This window comes from Capricornis sumatraensis, chromosome 2, assembly GCF_032405125.1.
Source record: "Capricornis sumatraensis isolate serow.1 chromosome 2, serow.2, whole genome shotgun sequence".
Lineage (NCBI taxonomy): Eukaryota > Metazoa > Chordata > Mammalia > Artiodactyla > Bovidae > Capricornis > Capricornis sumatraensis.
The window spans coordinates 115,999,666-116,023,579 of NC_091070.1; the positions used below are offsets into that span (position 1 = coordinate 115,999,666).

The 23,914-nt window shown below is 49.9% G+C and overlaps 1 protein-coding gene across 1 annotated transcript; it reads right to left on the bottom strand.

The window, feature by feature from the left end:
- Window positions 1–1,101: 1,101 nt before the first annotated feature.
- On the bottom strand, window positions 1,102–19,479 carry SEMA4A (semaphorin 4A). The gene is made up of 14 exons (XM_068965955.1): window positions 19,338–19,479; window positions 17,446–17,606; window positions 16,021–16,083; window positions 15,653–15,751; window positions 15,330–15,435; window positions 14,410–14,526; window positions 13,598–13,722; window positions 13,257–13,429; window positions 12,036–12,186; window positions 6,116–6,296; window positions 4,539–4,657; window positions 4,272–4,429; window positions 2,677–2,777; window positions 1,102–2,303 (listed from the first exon to the last, which is right to left on the bottom strand). Exons 1-14 carry the CDS (start codon window positions 19,477–19,479, stop codon window positions 1,711–1,713), a joined length of 2,289 nt encoding a protein of 762 aa, XP_068822056.1. The 3' UTR covers window positions 1,102–1,710.
- Window positions 19,480–23,914: the final 4,435 nt, after the last annotated feature.

Genomic DNA, 23,914 nt, shown 5'->3' on the forward strand with positions numbered 1-23,914 from the left:
GGTTTAACTGATTCGCTTTGCTGTACAGCGTAAACTAACACACCGTTGCAAATCAACTATACAGCAATAAAAATTTAAAAAGAGTGAGTTGTGAGAAGAATAGCATGGCCAAGGTGTGAAGACTACACAGAGATCAAGGCCAGCGAGAGGCTTATGGAAAATGGGGAAGAGTCATCTAAGTAGAGAGATGGGGGGAAAGCCAGCCTGCAGGGGATTAAAGAGGGTGAGGGTGACACTGTGGGTGCTGGGGGGACAGCCAGAATGAACCCGACCTGGTGTTCAGTAGTTGACAGGAAAGAGTTTAGTGAGGGTGCAGGGGGTAGACTGAAAGTGCGGAGTTGCAAGAAGGATCATTGCTTTTTCCCCTTCGGTACAGAGAACGCCCAGTACACTTGTGGGTGGAAGAAGGGAGATTAACAGGAAGGGAGCAGTAAAGTGGGGAGGGCAGCGGAGGGCGTCTTGGCATGGCCCGTGGAAGGGCCAGCGCACCTGTTAGCCTTGGATGGAAACAGGACGAACGTCGTGACAGGATGCAGAGTGGGAGGGTGATAAGGGGGTGTGCACAGAGCATTTGTCAGATATTAGGAAGGATGTGGCCAGGATGGGGGTGGCTGCATGGGCTTTCTATAAATTCAGTCCTCCAAGGGTTGAAACCAACTGCTGCCGAGGGGAAGGGGGACTGAGTAGGAGTCTCAAGAAGTGTGGGACAGCTGAGGACAGCAACTGTGGGGCCGCGGCACGGAGTCCGGGATGGATAAGGTGTTGCCTGGCCAGCAGACAGATGTGAGTTGGCCCCAAAGACAGAGCTGGAGGTGCTCTCCAGCAGTGTCTGGAGTAGAAGGAAGGGCTGTGGGGCTGCTTGGGGGCTGGGAGGGAGCTGGCAGGGAGAAAGGGGTGGTTTGGAGCTGGAGAGAACAATCACCCCACAAACCTACTAATGTCCTCAGACTTCCTGCTCCCCTCACGGTCCCTGGCTGGAGTGCTCTGCTCTGACAAAAAACAGCACCAGTCACAAGCTTTGTCTTTTTAATAAAAAATAAATTGTCTGTGACAAGCAGGTTTTGAATTCCAAAACAGAGGAGAGGGGAGAGAAGAGAGTCCAGGGGTCAGCCAGGGAAACGAGTGATCAAGGCTCAGATTACCCCTGCCGTTCCAGTCAGGCCAGAAGGAGTTAAGTGTGCCCCAACTGAAGCAAGATGGAAGGAGGTGAGACTTGTGGAAACACCTCCCAGTAGAGCTGATGGGGGAGCTGGAGGGAGCGGCTCCCTGCAGAGTCCTGGCGAGCCCCTGGGGAGTGTTGGTGTCCAGGGAGGCAGCTGCTTTCAGAGTGGAGCCTCCAGGTGTGGTGTGCTCACGCGCTTGCTGGCTTAGGGTCTCCTGCAGCGGTATGTCTCTGGACGGTCCCAGGATGCCCAGAACTGAAGGATCCTCTCTGGGTCCTCCTTTCACGGCCTGGACCAGGTCTGGGGCAGCCCCCCTTAGAGAGGCCACATGCTTGGTAGAAGCGGGTTCCACAGAGGGGAGCCAGGCTGCTGTGCCCAGCCTCACTGAGCGCTATCAGTGGCACAGAATGGTGGAGAAGGTCCTCTGGTGGGGGGAAAGCGGTCTTTGGTGCTACTCCCAGCCTAGTCAGGAAGGAGCAGCTCCCAGCTCCCCAGCCAATAGCTGCGTGCCCTGCCCTATCCAACAGCCCCAGCCTGTACCCGGAGTCTAAGCCACCTCTGTGCCCTGGAGGTTGTTGTCGGCGTCCATATCACTGGCAGAGGTCCTGCTTTCCTTGGGAGGTTGGAGGCACTGCTCGCTGCTCAGTGGGGCTTTCTCCCTGGGGGGCAGGGTCCCACAGCCTTGGACTTTGCCCCGGGCTCGGAGTGCCCCCAACGGGGATACAAGGAAGGTGATGAGGGCTCCTGAAAGCACCAGGGCAAGAAGCACGGTGACGGTGAGGAAGTGGGGCCAGTAGGACTTCGGGGCAGCCAGGGCGGCCCCGCCGCCAACCCTGGTCAGCGGAGCCTCCATGCGCTCCCGGGGAATGCCTGCAAGTTTGGGGTCCAGGGCCAGGGGCTGGTCCTGACTGTGCACCCAATAGGAGACCACAGGGTATGAGAAGTCATTCTCAGTGGCCCAGCACTGATAGAGACCCCCCGCCCCGTCTCGCAGAAGTAGCAAGAGGGATCCATTATAGATTGTGGAAGGGGCCTCTGGGACGGCTTCTACCCCGTGACTCCAGTGGTAAGAGGCCAGAGCCGAGCTCTGGGGACAGGGGAGCTCCAGGATGGAGTTGGGGACAGCCAGGACTTCTTTAACTGCAGGGGAAGGAAAGGGGCCAAAGGTTAAGGGGAGAATGCAGGCCCCGACATGTGGGGCCCCATTCCCGTCTCCAACTATTTCAAGTCCTAAACTCAGCTCTGACCCCTTTCCTGTCTCCAGTCTGGGCCCCAAACTAACCCCCAGTCCATCTAACTCCAGCTCTGACACCAGAACCAATTTCAACCCCAATCCTGAATCCCAGCTTAGAATTCCTATCCCTCCGCCCTACAGCTGACATTCAAATCCATCCCAACTCTGGGTATTCAGTTCCCAAGCCAGGCAGATGCTGAGGGGAGAAATTGATGCAGGAGTGTCTCCACCGCTGGAAGTCCTCCCTAGCCTTTGCACCTTCTCTGGCCCCACACTCACTGATTTGGGGGCGGCTCCTGGGCCCCAGACTCCTGCCCATGGGGCCACTGGCACATGCCCACTCTGGGTTCCCTTGCTTCATGTCCTGCTTCCAGGACTTCCTGAGGAGGGAAAGCAAAAATTATCCCTTGAAACAGGCAAGAGTGGGAAGAGGAGGGAGCAAGAGAGGGAAGTGCAGTGGGGAGAAAGATGGGTCGGGGAGACAAGGTAGAACAGAGATCAGGGGATGAGAAGCCCAGGGTGGCCTGAAACAGATCAACAGTGCAACTCCATTCCTGGAGGAGACCCCAGAGGCTGGGGGTTGTCTTGGAGGAGATGCATTAGTATTAGGTTGATGAAAACGTAATTACAGTTTTTGCATTGTTGAAATTTGCCATTTGATATTGGAATACATTCTTAATAAATGTGGTTATAGTATACATCATTTTAATGTATATTTTTTGCTTTATGTTTTTTGCTAATGACTTACTACTTGATGTTTACAAATTTGAGCAATTTTCTTACTCGAGTTCAAAGTGGGTCGTAAAACGGCAGAGACAACTCGCAACATCAGCAACGCATTTGGCTCAGGAATTGCTAACAAACGTACAGTGCATGGTGGTTCCAGAAGTTTTGCAAAGGAGACAAGAGCCTTGAAGATGAGGAGTGCGATGGCCAAAAGTTGCCAAAGAACTCAATGTCCACCATTCTGTGGTCATTCAGCATTTGAAGCAAATTGGAAGGATGAAAAAGCTCAATAAATGAATGCCTCAGGTGCTGCCCACAAATCAAAAAAATCGTCATTTTGAAGTTTTGTCTCCTCATATTTTATGCAACAATAAGAAACCGTTTCTCGATCAGATTGTGATGTGTGATGAGAAAAGAAAAATGGATTGTATACTATAACCAGTGACTACCAGCTCAGTGGTTGGACCAAGAAGAAGCTCCAAAGCACTTCCCAGAGCCAAACCTGCACCAAGAAGAGGTCATGGGCATTGTTTGGTCAGGACCTTTTTTGGTGCAAGTTTGGCTTTGAGAAGTGCTTTGGAGCTTCTTTGTGGTCCAACCACTAAATGTCTGATCCACTACAACTTTCTGAATCCTGGCGAAACCAGGACATCTGAGAAGCATGCTCAGCAAATCGATGGGATGCACTGAAAACCACAATACCTGCAGCCAGTTCAAAAGAAAGGGCCCCTTCTCCATAACAACAGTCAAACACGTGCCACACAACCAACACTTCAAAAGCTGAATGAATTGGGCTGCAAAGTTTTGCCAAATCCACCATATTCACCTGACCTCTTGCCAACCGACTACCACTTCTTCAAACAACTTTTTGAAGGGAAAACGCTTCCACAACCAGCAGAAAATGGTTTCCAAGAGCTCATCGAATCCTGAAGCACAGATTTTTATGCTTCGGGAATAAACCAACTTATTTCTTGTTGGCAAAAAATGTATTGATTGTAACAGTTCCTATTTTGATTAATAAAGATGTATTTTAGCCTAGTTAAAATGATATAAAATTCACAGCCCTAAACCGCAATTACTTTTGCACCAACCTCATAGCATCTGGAAAGAGGGAACCCAGACGCACACCCTGGGTAACTGGCACTCACACGATGGGGGTGGGCAGGAGGCGGCAGGTTTGAGACTCAGGGTCCCAGGCACAGTGAGGGTCCCGGGCAAGGACACAGTCCATACAGCTCTCGTAGACACTACAGTTGGCTCGAGGAACCTTCCAGATGCCTCCTGAGAAGCCTGCAAACACTGCTCCCTGGAAGAGAGATGAAGCCTGTCAAGTCACCCTGCCACACCTAGTAAGGACCTAGCACCCAAGACCTGCCCCCCTGGAGACCCCATCTGAGGGTCAGGCCCTTTCCCACCTGGGTAGGGGCCAGCTGCAGGTTGCGAACAGGTTCAGGGTCAGGGAACAGCTGAATCTCCTCCACCAGATGAGCACTGTGGTGGCCACTCACCACAGCCTTGTGGAGGGAGCCTGTGCCTGTGGAGAGAGAGAGCTGAAAGCACCTAGCCTCTCATGCTTGCTCTCTGACTCCAGATGGCCTCCCCTAGCTGTCAGAAAGTTCCTTCTGGGACTTCTCTGCTGGCCTAGCGGTTAGGTCTTTGGGCTTCCAAGCAAGGCGTGCTGATTTGATCCCTGCTTGGGGACCTAAGATCCCACATGCCTTGAAGCCAAAACAAGAAAGAAAGAAAGTTCCTTCTGAAGTCTGCACTGGACACAGATCTGTCAGACCATTTCCTTCCGTTGCCACGGAGACGGAGCTCTCCTAAATGGCTGGAAATCCCTTGCCTCTCAGTCCTTCCTTGGAAACTGCCTGGTCAAACTCCAGCCCTAGAGGAACCGAACTATCCCCTTTCTTCATGGATATGTGGACTTTTAATCACTTCTGGAGAAAATCACATCACCAGCCTCCCTCACTTCTGTCAAGGGTCTCTACTCAAAGTTCAGTGAGGTCTACCCCAACCACCCTTTCAAAAATTACCACCTCCCCAACAAGCATTCCTGACCACCCCATCACACTGTTCTATTTATTTTCTGATCTCGTAAAGTGCCAAGTAACTGACTCCTTCAGTATGTTTATTGTCTGTCTCCATGCACTCCAAAAGGAGCTAGCTTTTTGTCTGTTTCATTCTCGACTGTGTACTCAATATAGGCACAGCTGACGTCCTAAAAGAAAGAATGAACCTGATGGGCTGCTTCTACTAAAGCTCAAGGTCATCCACCTTAGCCAGGCCCTCAATACATATGCTTCACAATCTTCCCCATCCCCCCACAGACCGTCTCTCCTTCTTTCCACAAAGAATATTTGAATCTACTTCTCTCTTCTCAAATCTGCCTTTTCCATCCCTCAGTCCCCACCACTCATGACCTTGTGTTCTCCTACTTCATAGAAAACACAAAAGCCTTCACCTAAGAGCTCCCTCTACTTCCTGCCCATCTTCTCCCCCTCCAAGTCTATACACTCCTCCTCCATCCTCCCTTACTCTGCACCTTTCTAGCATGGTTCCCCCCATAAGATAAATAAATAAACAGCTCTTGCTAAGGTCACCAAAACCCTTCATGCTTCTCTACCCCACCAGACTGAAAGTTCAGAAAAGTTAGGGATGGGGCTCTTTGGTTCCCCTGCTAGATTTTCAGAGCCTAGCTGGGTGCCAGGCACAGCGCAGGTGCTCAGATAAATATTTGCTGCTTCGTGATAACCTAGAGGGGTGGGATGGTGGGGGGTCCAAGAGGGAGGGGTTATATGTATACGTATAGCTGATTCACACTGTGGTACAGAAGAAACTAACACAATATTATAAAGCAATTATCATCCAATTAAAAAAAGAATTTGCTGAATGAATGCATGAGTGAATGAACTCAAAGGTCTCCCCCCTCAACCTGAGTTGCAACCCTGGCTCCAGTCCCTTGAGGGGTGCCCTGGAGCCCTCTACTCACTGGTGCCCAGGTACATGACCAGATGGCTCTGCCCGTCGATGCCCTGGGCTGTCTCCACCGCAAGCCATGTGTACTCTACACCAGACTTCACCAGCAGGGGTGTCCCCACCACTGGCTCATCCATCAGGAAATGGTCCTTCATGAAGGTCAAGGCTTTGTCAGAGGAGGGGCCCTCGGAGCACTGAAGAGGGAAGGAGGCAGATCAGGTCAGCGTTCTCCTTCCCTTCAACCCACCCGTGGCCTCTTCCCTCCCTCCCTCCCCCTTGGCTAATCTCCTTTGCCTCCCTCCCTCTTGGCAGTCCTCATTTCAGGATTGTGATTAAAGCTGCACTCTGGCACTGCCTGGCTTTAAAATGCAGCATCTGAATTCAGCATGTCTGAGGTTCCTTAACAGTGAAATGGGCCTATTACCAACACAGCACAGACTTGCTATGAGGATACAAGCGAATTACATGAAAAGTAATTAGAACAGTACTTGGCATGAAGTAAGTACTTGATAAGCGTTAGTGGTCATTATTTCTATCCATCATCCCCGTCACCAAGGATGCCCAGCCACCAGCAGAAAGTAGGGTGAGGATCCCCTGCAGGTAAGGACCACCCTGAACTCATGTCTGTAGGCCCAGGCTTAGCATAGGACCTAGTACTCAGTTGGGGCCCAATAAATGTTCACAGAGTCAATAATGGACTGCAGTCTGTCACAAAAAGGGGTGGTGTAGCAGGGAGTATTCTGCATCATGGTTTGGCATGAATTGGATGCACGACTCGGGGAGAGTCCCTTCTCCATTCTGGGCCTTCTTTTTCTTACCCATAAAATGAGGGGGTTGGACCGGCTGTTCTTGAAAGGCCCTGCCAACAACAGCATATTGTGGCTCTGGGACACCTGTGTCCTGATCACTGGTCACGATTCTTGTCCTCCATTTCTAACAGCACTGTCTTAAAGCCAGCCACAGCTGCGTCACCTACGTGCTGTGTCCTCAGACAAGTTACCCTACCTCTATGAGCCGCAACTTCCTATCTGTAAAGTGACGTAATAACATCTGTATCTCATTTAGATGCCAGAATGAGCACAGGTACCTACTCTCACATCCTCCAAAAGGGATTTTTTTTAAAAAAGACATGTGAGAACATGAGAGGAGGCAGAAGCAGCCACATTTGGGAAGCTAGAAAGCAAATGAACAAAAGGGAAAAGACTTAGCAGGAAAAAAAGAATCTTTCTAAGCCAGCCCAGGCTTAAATTCTGATTTATAAGGCAGAATTTCTGAAGTTCATAAATTAGTGGCCTCAGTCCCCTCTGGAAATGGGGCAAAAGAAAGGCTATATTTGAAAATCTATATAAGAAACAGGCAGATTTCGTCCCAGCTCCATGCAGCTGAGTGACTGTCCCTTCCATACCCTGGCCCAGGACTGGAGGGCTTATTCTCTAGAGAGGACTCTGGTTGGAGGACAGCGGAGGGGTGACACACCATGATGAAGGCAGGGGATTAAATGCAGGTAGACACAGCACCTGCTGAGACTCTTCCCCCACCCGAAGCCTTTCTTCCCCAGATCCCAGGAGCCAGACCGCCTCACTCCAAGAGAAGACCAGAAGAATCTGTTCCAGGAAAGGCCCAAAAGGAAAGACTTAAAGATACTGATATTGAAGGTCTCCAGTAAAGCAGCCTAGCCAGCCCATTCTCAGTGGAGTTATCATGGAGTTCAAGTTGCCAAGTCACCCAGCGTGCAGAGTTTTCATAGCTTCAAGGTCCCCTCGCTCTTAACTATGAGTAGATAGCCAAGGATGACCAAATATGTGAGTGAAACCATAGACATGAAAGATATAAACAAACAGTGACATGGGGAAAAATTAATAAAACTTAAGAGGAAACAAATGATTCAGAGAAAAGAAAACTTCACAGCAAAGTATCATTACTACCTTAAGAGAGAGAATTATGAAGATAGCATACCCATGAAACAAGAACATACATAATGCTTCAAAAGAGGAGTTCTTATTCCAAAGAATGCGGCCAGAGATTATAAATGTCCTGAAAGAAAACCAAACTAAATACAAGTTTTTATTTTGCTTCCCAAAGTTAACTTTAAGAGCAAGTTTTTATGGTCAAGTTTCTAGATCCAAACAGCAAATACTTAAACTCCACCACAGCGATGCAAAATCATCAAGACCCAGACTGCGGGAAATTCTATATAACAAATAAATTGTAAGAGAAAGAAAGAAGTTGGAAAGGGAACATATAGAGTAAAAGCGACTGAGAAGAACAACCAATCCAAATTTACAGATCTTATTTGGATTTTGATTTCAAAAACAAACTATATTTTTTAAAAAAAACCCTTATGATATCTATGAGACTATTAGAAATTTGAATACCTTTGCATATTAGATTAAGAAACTGTTATTAATTTGGGCAGGGTGGGGGGCTTCCGTGGTGGCTCAGATGGTAAAGAATCCACCTGCAATGCAGGAAACCTGGGTTCGATCCCTGGAGAAGGGAGTGGAAACGCACTCCAGTATTCTTGCCTGGAAAATCCCGAGCCCAGTGGGCTACAGTCCATGGGATCACAAAAAGTCAGACACGTCTGAGTAACTAAACATGCATGCATGCGTTATTTTTTTGGTGTAATGATGGAACTATACATTATTTTTTTCAAAGCCCTTATCTTGGGTGATACATACTAAAATCACTATGGATGAGGTAATGGGATGGATGGTAGCCACCCAAAGGTATGCCCATTGAAAACCTGGGAGTGTGACTTTATTTGGCGAAAGGGTATTTGTAGATATAATTAAAAGTCTCAAGATGACTCATTCTGGATCACAATGGGCTCTAAATCCAACGACAAGTGTACTCACAAGAGAAGAGGAGATACGCAGAGATAAGGCAACGTGACAGCAGGGGCAGAGACTGGAGTGAGAGAACGCCAAAGACCGCCCCAGCCAGGGCAGGAGTGAGGCGCGGAACGGATTCTCTCTCAGGGCCTCCAGGAGGACCCAACCTTGACTGCAACTTTGATTTCAAACCCCTGGCCTCCAGAATTGTGAAGGAATAAATTTCTGTTGTTTTACACCACCAAGTTTGTTGTGATTTGTTATGGCAGCCATAGGAAACTAACACAGATGAAATGATGCCCAGAATTTGCTTCAGAAAATAAGAGGGGAAGTGAGTGGGGTAGAGATGAAGTGGTCTGACTGGCGAGGAGTTGCAGCTGGCTGATGGGTGTATAGAGGTCCATTATACTATTCTGTCAGAGAAGGCAACGGCACCCCACTCCAGTACTCTTGCCTGGAAAATCCCATGGACAGAGGAGCCTGGTGGGCTGCAGTCCATGGGGTGGCTAAGAGTCAGACAAGACTGAAGCGACTTAGCAGCACCAGCAGCAGCATACTATTCTGTCCAGTTTTTATATGTTTAAAATTCTCTATAATAGAACATATTTATAAGACATATCGGAGAAGGCAATGGCATACCACTCCAGTACTCTTGCCTGGAAAATCCCATGGACAGAGGAGCCTGGTAGGCTGCAGTCCATGGGGTCGTTAGGAGTCGGACACGACTGAGCGACTTCACTTTCACTTTTCACTTTCATGCATTGGAGAAGGCAATGGCAACCCACTCCGGTGTTCTTGCCTGGAGAATCCCAGGGATGGGGGAGCCTGGTGGGCTGCCGTCTGTGGGGTCGCACAGAGTCGGACACGACTGAAGCGACTTAGCAGCAGCAGCAGCATAAGACATATACAAAGCTCAAAAAATCTAGGAAATTAAATATGTTAGCATAAATTTAAAATCTGACAGAAGGATCAGAAGATAAAATTGAGATACTCTCTTAGAAAGTAGAACAAAACCAAAGACTTGGGAAAATTTCTAAAAAGGATTTTAAAAGTTATAGGACCAACCAATCCAGGGGGTTCAGAAGGAAGTGAGAAAGCATTCCAACAGCAGAATATCCTCTCCATGAAGAAAGAGTTTTTTGTTTCCTTCACTACTATGTCTTCATTGCCTACAATAGTGACAGGTGACCTTAAAAAACATGTATTAAATGAAAAGGTAACAGTTCAAGAAAACTTCTTAGAACTGAAAGAACTAAATTTCCAGGCCTAATAGGGGGCAAAGTGAACGCCCAGGCAATAAGTGAACAAGATCCCATCAAGGCACAATATCATGAAATTTCAAAATAACCAGCAACACAAAAAAGGTACTACAAGATTTCAGAGGGAAAAACAGATATTCAAAGCTTTGGGGATCAGAATAGCTTCAGACTTCTCAAACAGTAGCACTGTAAGCTAGAATATAATAGAGGATGCCTTCCAAGTCTGAAAGGAAGATTATTTTTTCCTAGAATTAAAATAGATACAACTAGGCAAACTATCTAAGGTGAATGTAGAATGAAGACATTTTCAGACATTCAGGGTCTCAAAAAAATTTACCTGCTGTGTATTCCTTTCCAGGAATTTACAGAGGCTGTCCTGGCGGCCCTAGTGGTAAAGAACCCACCTCCCAATGTAGGAGACATAACAGACAAGGTTTTGATCCCTGGGTTGGGAAGATTCCCTGGAGGAAGACATGGCAACCCACTCAGTGTTCTTGCCTGGAGAATCCCATGGACAGAGGACCCTGGCAGGCTATAGTCCATAGGGTCACACAGAGTCAGACACAACTGAAGCAACTTAGCACCCACCCACCCATCCTCCACTAAAATAAGACAGTGGAAGAAAGAAAAAATAGGAAGTTGTGGGATGCAAGAAACACCAGATTATCACAAGAAAGAGGAAAAGGGAATGCCCAGAATGATGAGGAAGGGAGCTTCCAGGATGGCAGCTGTGCTCCGGATGTACATGAGACAAAGACGTAGTCAAGACTGCAGCAGATAGAAGGGATTTCCAGGAAAATGAAACTCTTAGACTACCAAATGGGTCTGTTTTCAAAAGAGATTCAGCTAACTGAGGTAGAGTTTGGGGTTGAATTAAAGATAAGAGCTTAGAAAACAAAGCAAAAAAAAAAAAATCAAGATAATTACTAACCCCAGGGAAAATTTTTTTAATTATGCAAAAAGGAAAAATAATCATGGCCTACTACATGGCTCAGCTGTGAGTAATGAATCATAATGTAAATACTGGCCTGACCAAACTGACTATAAACCAATGCTAGGAGATAAGAGGTGGGTATAGCAGTGTGTTGGTAAGGCTGCTCTGAGATGATGATTTTGCTGATTTCCATAATGCATTATTCCCATCATGGCTAATTTCAAGCTATCAATGTAATGTTACTGAACTCGGATTTGGAAAGAGATGCGCAAAGGGTTCTTGCTAGTTGCTGCGAGTTAGATCCAGCTCATTGCTGAGTTGGGGGTGGGGATGGGGAGACACAGTTAAATCTTCACCATCCACAATGGGAATTCAATAGATGCTGCCTGAAATGGAAGCATCAAGGAATAGCAATAAACATATTTTGAGATTTGGGGATAAAATCAAAAGAATCAGCTAAAAGAGTTGAAGGTGTCTCTAGAGAAGAAAAAGTGCTGAAGAGAGGAAACTGGGCTGTTGTTTGTAACCAACCATGTAAATCTTCTTCGAATGTTGTACATATACAACTCCAATCCAAAAACAAAAGTTAAATAAGAAATGCAGATGAAGAGGCCCAAGAAAGTCCTTGGCACAGCCTGTGCGCCTTTGTTTTTTCAGTGATATACCCAAGTATATGGTGTGCACTTAGCTGGGGTGCAGGGGTGCTATTCTGTGTTTAGGATGGGGTTGGACACCATGGATGTGGAATGTGGGCAGCGGGAATGGGTGAATATCTGAGCAGACAAGACTTGGGGGTGTGGGGAGCACTAGCATTTATGGGGCTATTATGCTGTGACAGGTGCTTTGACACGCATATTATATGTCCTGGGGAGGAGGGCTTTACTCAGTGGCGTGGATGATACTCACACTGCCTGGCCGTGGACTGATATCAGGATATTCATAAGTAGTCCAGCGTGAAGTCTCTTTGTCCAGTTCCTTATACTTCCCCTCAAAGACATTCTTGATGTCCTTGAGTGAGAAAGCGCAGACAGCAGAGCTCCTGGTCCCACCAAGGTGCCTGGAGACAGCCAGAGGGGATGTTGTCTGTAGCGTCCTGTGCTACACCAGGAAGCTCCCCCTCCCACCTTGGCCCGCTTTTGGTGAAAAACCCCAGAAGGGGAGAAGTATGAAGGGCTGGGTCAGTCCCCAGCCGAGGCGATAAGAGCTAGGAGAGTCCCAGACTTTATCCCATTTTAGGATCTGAGGTGTGATTATCCTTAATGAGAACTAATCTGGGCTCAGGCCCTGGGGCGTCACCCGCCTGGCCTGCCCAGACTGAGCCTCTATGGGAGAAGCAATGTAGCCAGCTCCCGGACAGGCTCCAGATGAAGCTCTCCTCCCTGGGGGTCCAGTGCATTCTCGGTCCTCAGATAACCAAACAGAACCCAACTACGAGACTATTTTTATTCCTTCCGCCCTGGTCTGTGGAGACAAAAGCTCTGTCTCTATTGTTTCCTTTTAACCTGACTGTGGCATAAACCATATTCTCGGCCTGGAAGCCACAGATACCAGACCCTGCTTACAAAAGATATCTTTGGTCCCTGATACATTGTCAGCAGACACCTGAAAGCTGTGGGAGCCAGACCACAACAAATAAGTCTCAGCCTCCAAGCAAGCCTTTATTTTCATCTTATGTTGTTGATGGTGTTTCGCTTTATGCTATGACCACTAGGAAGTTCACAGCTACATGTCTCCCAACATCCCCAACCGTATAAGTGGTAAACATCTGTAACGTGCTGACTCGATCGCTGGGTTCTCTTATTCTCCTTTTATGTCCATTTCCTCATAGGTTTATTTTATTTTAATGTTTGCCTTTTGTAAGCTGCCTCCTATCCTTTTTGGAACCAGGCAGGACATAAACTAATAAGAACCTTTCTGAGCTTTATTTTCCCTATCTACATTGAGCCCTTACATTAAGGGCGTGAGTCAAATTCCTGGGAGATGGTGATGATCAAATGTCTTCATATGTGAAGTGCGGAGTTTGTGCTTCGCTCACATCAGTTCCTACCCTCCCTGGCGGGCCAGGGCGAGATGGGGGCTGACCCCAAATCCCACTTCCAACCCCCACGCTCTCGCCTAGCTGCTCACCACTGAGAGGTAAAGACTGCGTAGACCTGGGGATCGGTGGAGGAATTGTCTGCCAGCAGGACAGCGTGACGGATAACGTTGAAGGGAAGTTGTTCCGGCTGGGTGCAAAGCAGCTGGGCCTTTAGGAAGGTGGTCCACTTCTTCTGCAGTAACTTTTCGCCACCCACGTCATTCTAGGGGCGCAGTCTAAGAGTCAGAGGGTCCCCCCCCCTGCCCACGCGTGACCACGCCCTCTAACCCGCCCCCTCACCCCCATTGGGCCCTAAGCGCCCGGCCCCGCCTCTGCCATCTCCCCCATTGGCTTCTCCACGGCCAGCCCCGCCTCCCACCAGGCTGTCGACCTTGCAGACTTGGGCCACCCGGGAAATGTGAAGCTTCTCGAAGAACTCAAACTCGCTGGCTGTCTCCTCGAAGAAAAAGTAGACCACCTGGGTGGAAGGGATGGCTGCCACGAAGGAGGCGTCCGCTGCAGGGGAAGGGCAAATAGGCTAAGAGATGGAGCACCTAGGGGTCCTGGTTTCCCCTTTGGGAAAACTCTTGACTCTGAAGACCAGCAGGTACTATGCCCCAGATCCACGGCTGGTCGAGGCGAGGCCATGGGCGAGGGGAGGTACTTTAATTATTTCCATAAGATGAAAGCTTCGTGAGTTTCCCTGCCAATGCAGGAGACAAACGTTTGATCCCTTGTCAGGGAAGATCCCACATGCAGCCGCTAAGCCTGTGGGCTTCAACCATTGAACCTGTGCCCCAGAGCCAGAGAGACCCACAACCGCTGCGACCCCGTGTGTTGCAACTACTGAAGCCTGCCTGCTCCAGAGCCTGCGCTTCCCGACAAGAGCAGCCACCACAATGAGAAGCCCATGCGCTGCCCACAACTGGAGGGTAGCCCCTCGCTCGCCACAACCAGAGGGAAAAAGCCTGCGCAACTACGAAGACCCAGCGCAACCAAAATTGTTTAAAAATTAAAGTTTTTTTTTTTTTTAAAGATGAAACCTTCCCAGGACAGGAGCTCTGTCTTCCCTGCAGTATCGCCTTGCATGTAGTACGCCTCAACCACTGAGAGCTGAGTGAATTAACAGCAGTTCAGAGTGCCAGGTCTCCGGGACTTGGGGAAGGGGGCCAGACCTGTGCTGGGTGGGGCTGAGATCCTTACGTTGCAGCCAGCGGAGGAAATTGTCAGTCTTGAGGACAGGCTGGGATCCCAGAGTGCGCAACAAGATGGGCTCACTGCCCAGGAAGTTGTTCATGGTGCCGGAAAAGAGCATCCCATCTAATGTGAGGAGAGGAGGGGGGACCTTGTCAGCTGGAGGGTGCCCCTCCGCTTCTCAGATCTGCCTCTGACTGAGGTCAGCATTGACAGCAGTCTGCGGCCTGCTTCATTTGTTCTGTGCTTTCCCGTGGAGTCCCAAAGCCCAGCTCACAGCCCACCCTGAGCACCGTTCTTAGGTCCTTCTCCCACAGGGACTGGCCAGCCTTATGGCCTTCCGTGTTTTGGCATTTTTCCAGCCTTTCTCTGGCTCCTGCCTCCCATACCCAGCTGAACCACTTGCCAGTTAGAATCACTCATTGTTCCCCCAGGATGGCTGTTTTGTTTCTATACATGAGGGCCTACCCTTTTCTTCCTGGAACACTTTCCCTGCCCATCTACTTGTCTTTCAAGGTCCCACTCAGTCAAAGGCCACCAGCTTCAGGAAGCCAAGGGGTGAGGGGAGTGATGGTTTGTGTCCAGGAGGGCACAGCACCATGATTTCCTCTTTGCAATCCCTACGTTTCCTAGCACAATGCCTGGCACACCAGAGGGGCTGTTCATACAGAGCCTGCTTGTTGAACAAATGGTGACTCTCAGGCCTCTTCCCTGTCTGAGACCCTTCCAGGACCCTCCTACCTCTGTGCATCCCTTGTGGCAGCTTCAACTGGTTGGGGTACCTGATACTCCCTCTGATTTTATGCTCTGAGGCTCCTGGCTTCCCCTCCCTTTGTCCTCTTGCCTTTCAGGAAATCGTCAGATTCCCTGTGTCACAGAGTGACCGGGGAAAGCAGTCGTCGGGATGGACCAGGGAACCCGACACTCACCTGCCATGACAGCCGTGTGCTTATGGGTGGGGTCGAAGGGGCTTTGGCCTTTCCCCTCCACGACCCTGTCCTCCGAGATGGGCAACAGTTTGGAGTCTTGGAGTTCCTAGAGGGGGGAACGTGGCTGGGGGGGGCCAGAACGCCAGAGAAAGGAAAGGAGGGACCTGAGGGAGGAAGGGGTAGAGGGTGCAGAGGAAAATTGACCTGGAGCTCGGAAGCTCACAAGGACCCTGGGCTGCAACACCAGAGTTTTTCAGAGCTGCAGAGGATGAGCTGGGGGTGGAGGTGAGGTGGGGCCTGAGAGCCGGGGCCAGATAACTCACAATGAAGGTACAAGCAGGGCTGAAGGCGAACGTGCCGCAGGCGTAGAGGTGGGTGGCGTTGAAGGATACCAGGACACGAATAAAGTTGAAACACTGTGTCTGGGGGAGAGAGACAGTTCAGGCCTCCAGGACACTTGCCCCAGACTCCCGGCCCCTGGAGGACTGCTCCCTCACTCGCCAGTAGGGAGAAGGGCTGGGCAATGCTGAGGCAGTCCCCATAGAACAGCAGGCCACGTGATCATGATCCTCTAGGACACCATCACTCAAACAAGCATCCTCTGCTGCCTGCCTCACCTAAGGTCATCCAGTGATGGCCTGGGGACACCAGGGCTCTCTGCCAGAGCCCCAATATCGCCACCCCTACTTACCTCATTGCTCTTCCTCTTAAAGGCACATTCACTCTTTTTTCTGTCACTGGCTGGCCAGGGTATCTGAAGTAGGGCATTGGGAGAGGGGAGATGAAGGGAATGAGATCTTGAGTTCTCCGACCTGCTACCCCCTCCTTGGCTCTGGTGTGAAATCACCCGCAGGCATAATGGTTAGTTGCATGCTGGTAGGCTGTAAGAACCTCACTTTGTGACCCTGGCTATTACTCTAATGATACTGATATTCATGAGGACACAGCTCCATGTAAGAACGTGGTCAATGGAATGAGACCTGAGCTTGAACCTAGACTCAGCCACTTACTGGTTGAGTGATCTTGGTCAATGGCACAGATTTCTGTATGTAAAGCACCTAATGCCATGCATGGTATACAAAGCAGCAGCTGGAAACAAAACAAAACACACTTCCTGGGGAAATTGTTAAAAAATTTTCAGTTCCTCACACCTCAGAGAAACGGTATTTTTAATCCGCATCCCATATGTGCAGGTGGCCCACAGACCACACACTGAGCAACACAGACTGTGTTGAGATGCTCAGTAATTGCTTGCTCCCTCCCTCCCTCTTTTCCTTCCCTCTCCCTTTCTCCCTCACATTATTCCTGTGAGTAGGGTGACTATAATTTAACACAGAAGCTTCAGTGGTATCTTCCAGTGGGTGGATATCACATTATTGATATAGTTTGAGTCAATGTTTCTCTCATATGTCAATTTCCATATCAGTCATTTTAACAATTAGTATTGGGGCTTTCCTGGTAGCTCAGCTGGTAAAGAATCCGCCTGCTAATGCAGGAGATCCTGGTTCGATTCCTGGGTCGGGAAGGAGACCCTTGAGAAGGGATAGGCTACCCACTCCAGTATTCTTGGGCTTCCCTGGTGGCTCAGCTGGTAAAGAATCTGCCTGCAATGCGAGAGACCTGGGTTCAATCCCTGGGTTGGGAAGATCCCCTTCACCCACTCCAGTATTTTTGCCTGGAGAATTCCATGGACTATCTGCGGGGTTGCAAAGAGTTGGACACGACTGAGCAACTTTCACGTTCACTTTGTCAATTTCCATATCAGCCATTTTAGCGATTAGTATTATTCAACCAGTATTCATGGTACCCATGAAGTGTGAGGCCACTGTTGTGTTTCTTGTCTGTCATAAAAATCATACATGTATATGTCTATACCAAGAACTGCTAATCGGGAACTCATGTACACACGTGGTGGATTCATGTCAATGTATGGCAAAACCAATACAGTATTGTAAAGTAAAATAATAAAATAAAATAAAAAATAAAGAACTGCTAATCGTTGCTGATTATAGATGACAGCAAATTGGGTAGTTATCCATGCACAGACAGCCCAGGCCCAGGGCAGCTGTCAGCCCCCTCCTCACTTCCAGCCCTCACCCTTTCCCTGGCCTCTCACCATGTTCTTCAGCCTTGGCACCCCAGGATCCTCGATATTCAAGGCCAGAATGGCCTCTCGAGCCCCCACATAGAGAGTGCCTCCATCATCACTCAGGAGCAGAGTGTCAAAGTCCTGGAGGCCCTTTTGGTGGAAGAAGCTAAGAGCTCTGCGTCCATCCCCTGTTGAGAGGTGGTGAGAAGGGGTGAGTGATGAGAAGGCAGTGGGCAAGCAGCTGATTTCTGAGAGAAAAGCAGGGAAAGGAAAGGGTTGGCAGAGTGTGCTCCCCCCAGCCCTCGCAGCCGGACCCCCTCCTCAGCAGCAGGTCCCTGCTCTGCCCGACCCTGCTGACGGCCTAGGAGCATGGGGTGCTGAGCTCATAGTGGAGAGGAAAGACAACCAGAGACAGGGCAATAACAGCCTGGGACAGAAGGAGGGCGGCCCACACTCAAGAGACAGACAAAGGGACAGGAAATAAAGCGAGGCACAGGGGATGTTCTTCCAGGCCTAGGGGGCTGCGGCTGGGGAGGACACGTCAGTCCTCACAGGTGGGGAGGGCAGAGAGCAGATAGACAGACAGGAAGGTGTTGGCAGCCACAGACAAGGCTAGAAGTAGATAGGACTATGTGTCAGAGTAACCGTGGGTTGCAGCTGTCCCAGTCACCAGCCCCACTTTCCTTCCCTCCTCTACAGGAAATTTCCACCACGAGAACCTCTGCCATAGGTGGAACAGAAAGAAAATGTTTTTCTCGAGTTTCCTGCAGGCGCCTGGATATCACCTGGACTGGGGATTTCGGCTGGCTGTGGGAGACTCCCTGAGGTCTCGCCATCACTGCGATGTGGCAGAGGTGGGCGTGTGTGGCCGGTCCCCTGGCACATAGGTCCCCTGGCGCAGAGAGATGAGCTTCTCAAACTCTCCCTCTCTCATGAGCACATTTGCACTTTTGCATTAGAGGACTGATCAGCTAGCTGTTAGCTCCGGAGGCGCAGAGAATATTAGCACCAACCACGCAGAGGAGTTGGGGCAAGGTGCCAGAGAGGCTGGCCTCCCCAGAGCTGTATAAACCCCTCTGTCATTGAACTGATCACCCTCGAGTATGGCTGTGTGACGGCCCACCTGCCTGCCCCTGGGGACCATCAGCACCTTGGGGGCAGGGTTTATGCTGTAATCCCAGCACCTAACACAAGGGAGGCCCTTCCATCAATGGGCAACATGCATTCCCTTTACCACGTTGCCCCAGAAAGATGTTAAAGACTCAGCCATGCCCAGGAGACCCTGCCCCTACAACTCCGACAGGGCCCATGTCCTTTCTTGAGTCTTTTCCTTGGAGGTAGAGGGCCAGCAGCCCCCACAGCCTCAGTAAGAAACCAGTCAAACTGTGCCTACAGGGTCCCAGGGCCCATATCCCGGCAAGGCTACTCTGGGTTCTTATATTCCTGGTGTCCACAGTATTGGACACAGCATGGTCCAGCATCATCTGTGCACTTTGTGTCCTGGGTCACCCGGTCCACGGATTCCCTTAAGCCGCAAATGTCCTTGGGGCATTTGAGGGCATGAAAGCAGTTATGGGTTTGAAGTGCCCAGTTTGATAACAGTGACACTGAAGGAGGGAAAGAGAAATCACCAGCTCTGGAGAACCAGAAGGCACATCGCCCCTGGCTTCCTGCTCCCCTCACCTCCCTGTCCTCAGTCTCTCCCCCAAGTGATTTTCATCATTCACTCCTTTCTCAGCCTGAATTTCTATTTCTGGCTGTCTCTCTCTCCCTGACGCCCTCTGCCTCTCCATGACTTATCTATTGTGGTTTTTCCAAGTCCAATTTCCTACCCCTCTCCTTCCATTCTCTCTTTCCTTCCTCCACCCGCCTCCAGCCCGGGGCTGCCATCCCCTACTTCCTGATCATCAAACCCTTACCTGCATAGTATTTGACCCTGGGTGTGGGTCCCTGCCCTTCACCCCCCGCAGTTGTCGGCGGTGGCAGGAACAGCAGGAGCAGCTGGAAGAGGAAAAGGCCCAGGAAGCTCCAGGAGTCCAGGCCCAGGGCTGGAAGGGCCATGCTCAGCCAGGGGCTGTCACTGGACGTCTCTGGGGAAACAGGCACCGGGTACTCTCTGGGTGAGCCGTCCTTACCACATCCCCCCTGGGAACCAATCAGAGAGCCCCAGGCAGCAGAAGTGTGTATGGCAGGGGGGGGATGCTAGGGGAACGGGCCAGTTTCCTCTCCAGCGTGCCCTCAGAGAGTCTCACTTCCATCATTCTAACAGGCTCACTCTGCCCCACTCTCCCCTCCGGGCTGAAGTCCAGTTTTTCCCCATCCCTTATGATCTCTTTCCACCAATAGCCCGGCTCTGCCTTTCCTCACCTTACTCTCAAGGAAGTCCTTCTTGTTATCTACTCTTTGCCTTTCCTCCTCCCATAGCCCAGATCCCAAACCACTGCCTGGTCCTGGCTCCAGGACTTTCTAGGGAGCAGCTTCCTGCACTCACAATATAGGTTCTTCAGACTTGATTCTCCCGGCGCTTTCAGATCTCTTGATAACCAGGGCCTTGTACTCAGCCCTGCCCTTTGATGACCCAAACAAGAAGACCAGGTCTGAATCGGCCTGCTCTGTTCTCTGACTCTGAGGCCTACAGGCCTCTTCTTGCAGAGAGGAGATGGGAGACCAGCCCTCCAGGCTGGCTACTAGCATCACAAGGAAAGTGGCCCAGGGCAGGGAGCGGTTGGTCGTCTCCCAGCCTCTGCAGCTCCCCGCCCCCCTCTGGTCTTAGTGCTGCTGCTGTGCGTCTCCCTGGTCTCTGCATAATCCTCCCCTTGGACTGCCACCCCTCCAGTCAGCCATCACATCTCACGTACCGTTGAGCCAGCCACAGCATAGAACCCAGGTATCCAGACTCTTGGGCAGGGGGTGCCATCCAAGAGAAAGAAGAAGGGAGGGCCCCCAGACCCCAGAAGTGGGGGACGGGAGGCTCAGCCTGGCTGGGCCAGGAGTGCGGCCCTCCAGGTACCCATAGTGGCGAAGCCCGCACTGGGAGCTCTGGGCAAGGGAAACCAGAATTTCCACCTCTCGAGTTGTGACAGATCCCTGGCTTGGGCGGAAGTTGGTTGATTGGGAGGGGAATAAAAGGAGACACAGCTCTCTCTTTGGCCCTCCTCTCACCTGTCTATCAAGAAAGTTTAAAAGGCCAGAAAGTTTCTAGGTCATTTCAGCCATTCCCCTGTCCCTCTATCTTGTCACAGCCAGTCTAACAAGCCTAGCAGGGATTTTACCTCTTGCTCAAGATTTCCCAGATAGGAGACATGATACCATCTTTCATATTCCTCTTTTCACTTACCCACAAGGTGGGGTCTCTCCACTCCTACCAACAGGGAAATCCCTGAAGTGGGATAACCTTTCAGACCTCCCACGTCCAACCGAGCCATAGTCTTTAAAAAACAATACAATTGTGAACAACAAGGACCTGCTGTATAGTACAGGCTGCTGCTGCTGCTAAGTCGCTTCAGTCATGTCTGACTCTGTGTGACCCAGAGACGGCAGCCCACCAGGCTTCCCCGTCCCTGGGATTCTCCAGGCAAGAACACTGGAGTGGGTTGCCATTTCCTTCTCCAATGTGTGAAAGTGAAAAGTGAAAGTGAAGTCACTCAGTCGTGTCTGACTCTTAGCGACCCCACAGACTGCAGCCTACCAGGCTTCTCCATCCATGGGACTTTCCAGGCAAGAGTAATGGAGTGGGGTGCCATTGCCTTCTCCAGTATAGTACAGGGACCTATATTTAATACTTGTAATAACCTATAATGGAAAACAATCTGAAAAAGAATATGTTTATATATAATCTGCCTGCAATGCAGATTGACCCGAGCTCAATCTCTGGGTCAGAAAGATCCCTTGGAGAAGGAAATAGCAACCCACACCAATATTCTTGCCTGGAAAATACCGTGGATAGAGGAGTCTGGTGGGCTACAAGTCCATGGGGTCGCAAAGAGTCAGACACAACTTTGCAATTAAACAACAACAACCAACTCCAGTATTCTTGCCTGGAGAATTCCATGAACAGAAGAGCTTGGTGGGCTGCAGTCCATGGAGTCACAAAGAGTCAGACACCACTGAGCCACTCACACTTTGAATTTTCTTATCTGTATATACGTATGTGTATGTAAAACTGAATTACTTTGTTGTACAATCTTCTCTTCTTTCTCTCTTTTTTTTGGCCACACTACTCAGCAATGTGGGACCTTCCCCAATCAGGAATCAAACCCCCACACCCTGCATTGGAAGCATGGAGTCTTAACCACTAGACCACCAGGGAAGCCCACATTTTGCTGTACATTTGAAATAACACAACATTGTCAATTAAATATATTTCCATTTAAAAAATGATTTCGGGGCTTGCCTCTTGGTCTAGTATCTACAAATCCACCCTGCAATACAAGGGACACAGTTTCGATCCCTGGTCAGGGAACTAAGGTCTCACATGCCTTGGGGTAACTGAGCCTGCATGACAGCTAAGACCCAAATAAATAAATAAATATTTTTTTAATGATTAAAAATTTTTTTATAATAAATAAAACAATTGCATTAGGCTCTCATCCATGGCTTTGCTGAGAAAATTCCTCCTGTAGTCTTATCTCCAGCGCTCTTAGGGCGGCATCAGGCCAGTGGGAGACCCAGAAAATTTCCCATCTGCGCTCATACTTCTGAGGCACCCAAAGGCCCGATGGTGGCTGCTCACCCCTCCCTTAGGGCTCCAGGGATCTCATAATGCAGGGTTAATGAGGCATCTAGCACCAAAGGCTTCATGACCTAGAAAGTGGGTAGTTTCCTGCTCACTCAGCCCCAGCTGACTGCTGGTTACAGAACACAGACGTCCCAGGGCTAATCCGACTCTAATAAATAGACCACCTCCTTAAATGCATATTCCTCATGGTCAGGAAGTCTTTCCTGCTGCGTAATATCCACCCACCCACCCCCCTCCCTGCCACAGCAAGATGTACAGAAGGTGGGACAGCTTAGACTCCTTCTAAGAAGAATTCCTTGTCAGAGTCGGCTCAGCCTTCTTCCCTTTCCCTCTGCTTTCATTTTCCCTCAGTTTCTCTGAGGTCTCAGCCAAGCCGCTCCCGACAACTGTTTCGGGCAAGACTAGCTTAAGGGACTTTCCTGCTGATCTAGTGGCTAGGACTCACTCTGCAGTCTCAACTTGGGGACCCAGATTTGACACCTAGTTAGGGAACTAGATCCCACATGCTGCAACTAAGACCCAGCACAGCCAAATAAATTATAAAAAAAAACAAAAAACACTTACTTTAGACTCCCCCAGACTCTCATGGAGTCTCATTGCCAGGCCCCTGGGAGAAGCCATTGGCCCAGTCACCCGGAGAAAATTTTCTAGAGTCTCAGAATCAAGGATCACTCCCACCTGGACCCCACATTTCATGCCCCCTAACCCTCAGTTTAGAGTGTAAACCTACCCTGCTGCAGGCCTCTCTGCTTGAATGGACTGGCTTGTCTGAGAAGAGTTCTGATGGTGGGGAACGGGGAGGAGGGAGGAGGTTCCAGCCCCAGGCTCCCGGCCCCTGCCTTGTTCCTGTCTCTCCCCGGAAGCCTTAGATTCAATGCCCCGAGCCTAGTTCTTCCTTCTGACAAGTCTTCTTTACCTCAACCACAAGTATGAAGTTTGCCTTATTGATAAAGGCTTTGTTCTACCCAACAATTTTAGCTTCTAGATACTACAGTAATCTTTTTTTTTTTTCTGGTCTTGCCATGCAGCATGTGGGATCTTAGTTCCCTGACTAAGGACAGAACCCTCACCACCTGCTTTGGAAGCATGGAGTCTTACCCACCGAATCACCAGGGAAGTCCCCACATTTTAAAGGTAGGGGAAGTGAGGCAGAGTAGCCCGAAGGAAAGGTAAACCAGGTCTGCCTCGTTCCAGAGTGAATCCCTTAGCCACAGTGCCTCTTAGCTGTCCTCCTCCTGCCCGGGTCCAGGGAACTCAACTCTGAGCAACTTGGCTGGAGAAAGCAAGTTCTAGTTCCCCCCTGGGCTAAGAAACAGTATCTCTGGGCTGAATCCTGACTCAAGAGGAAACAGAAGCCTACAAGTCCTGCCTCCACTGCCTCCACAAGGGCCTCCCAGGCTAGTTCTCTGAGGAGCCTGGTGGGGAGGAGGGTCACCTTGCCCCCATCACTGCCCATCTTGTACCAGAGTCTCAGGAGTCAGACTTCAAGCCGCACTGCCCTCTCTGTTGCTGCTGCACACAGAGCCAGCCCACAGTCAGGGCTGGCTTCCTGGGCACGTAACCTGGGCAGTCGCACAGGGGCCCAGGCTCAGTCTAACGCCCAAGTGCTGCCATCTTGTAAGCCTTGATATATATATATTTTTTTAACTAAAAAAAACGTTTACTAATGTCTATTCCCACTTAGGCTACAGTCCATGGGGTCGTAAAGAGTCGGACACGACTGAGCGACTTCACTTTCACTTTTCACTTTCATGCATT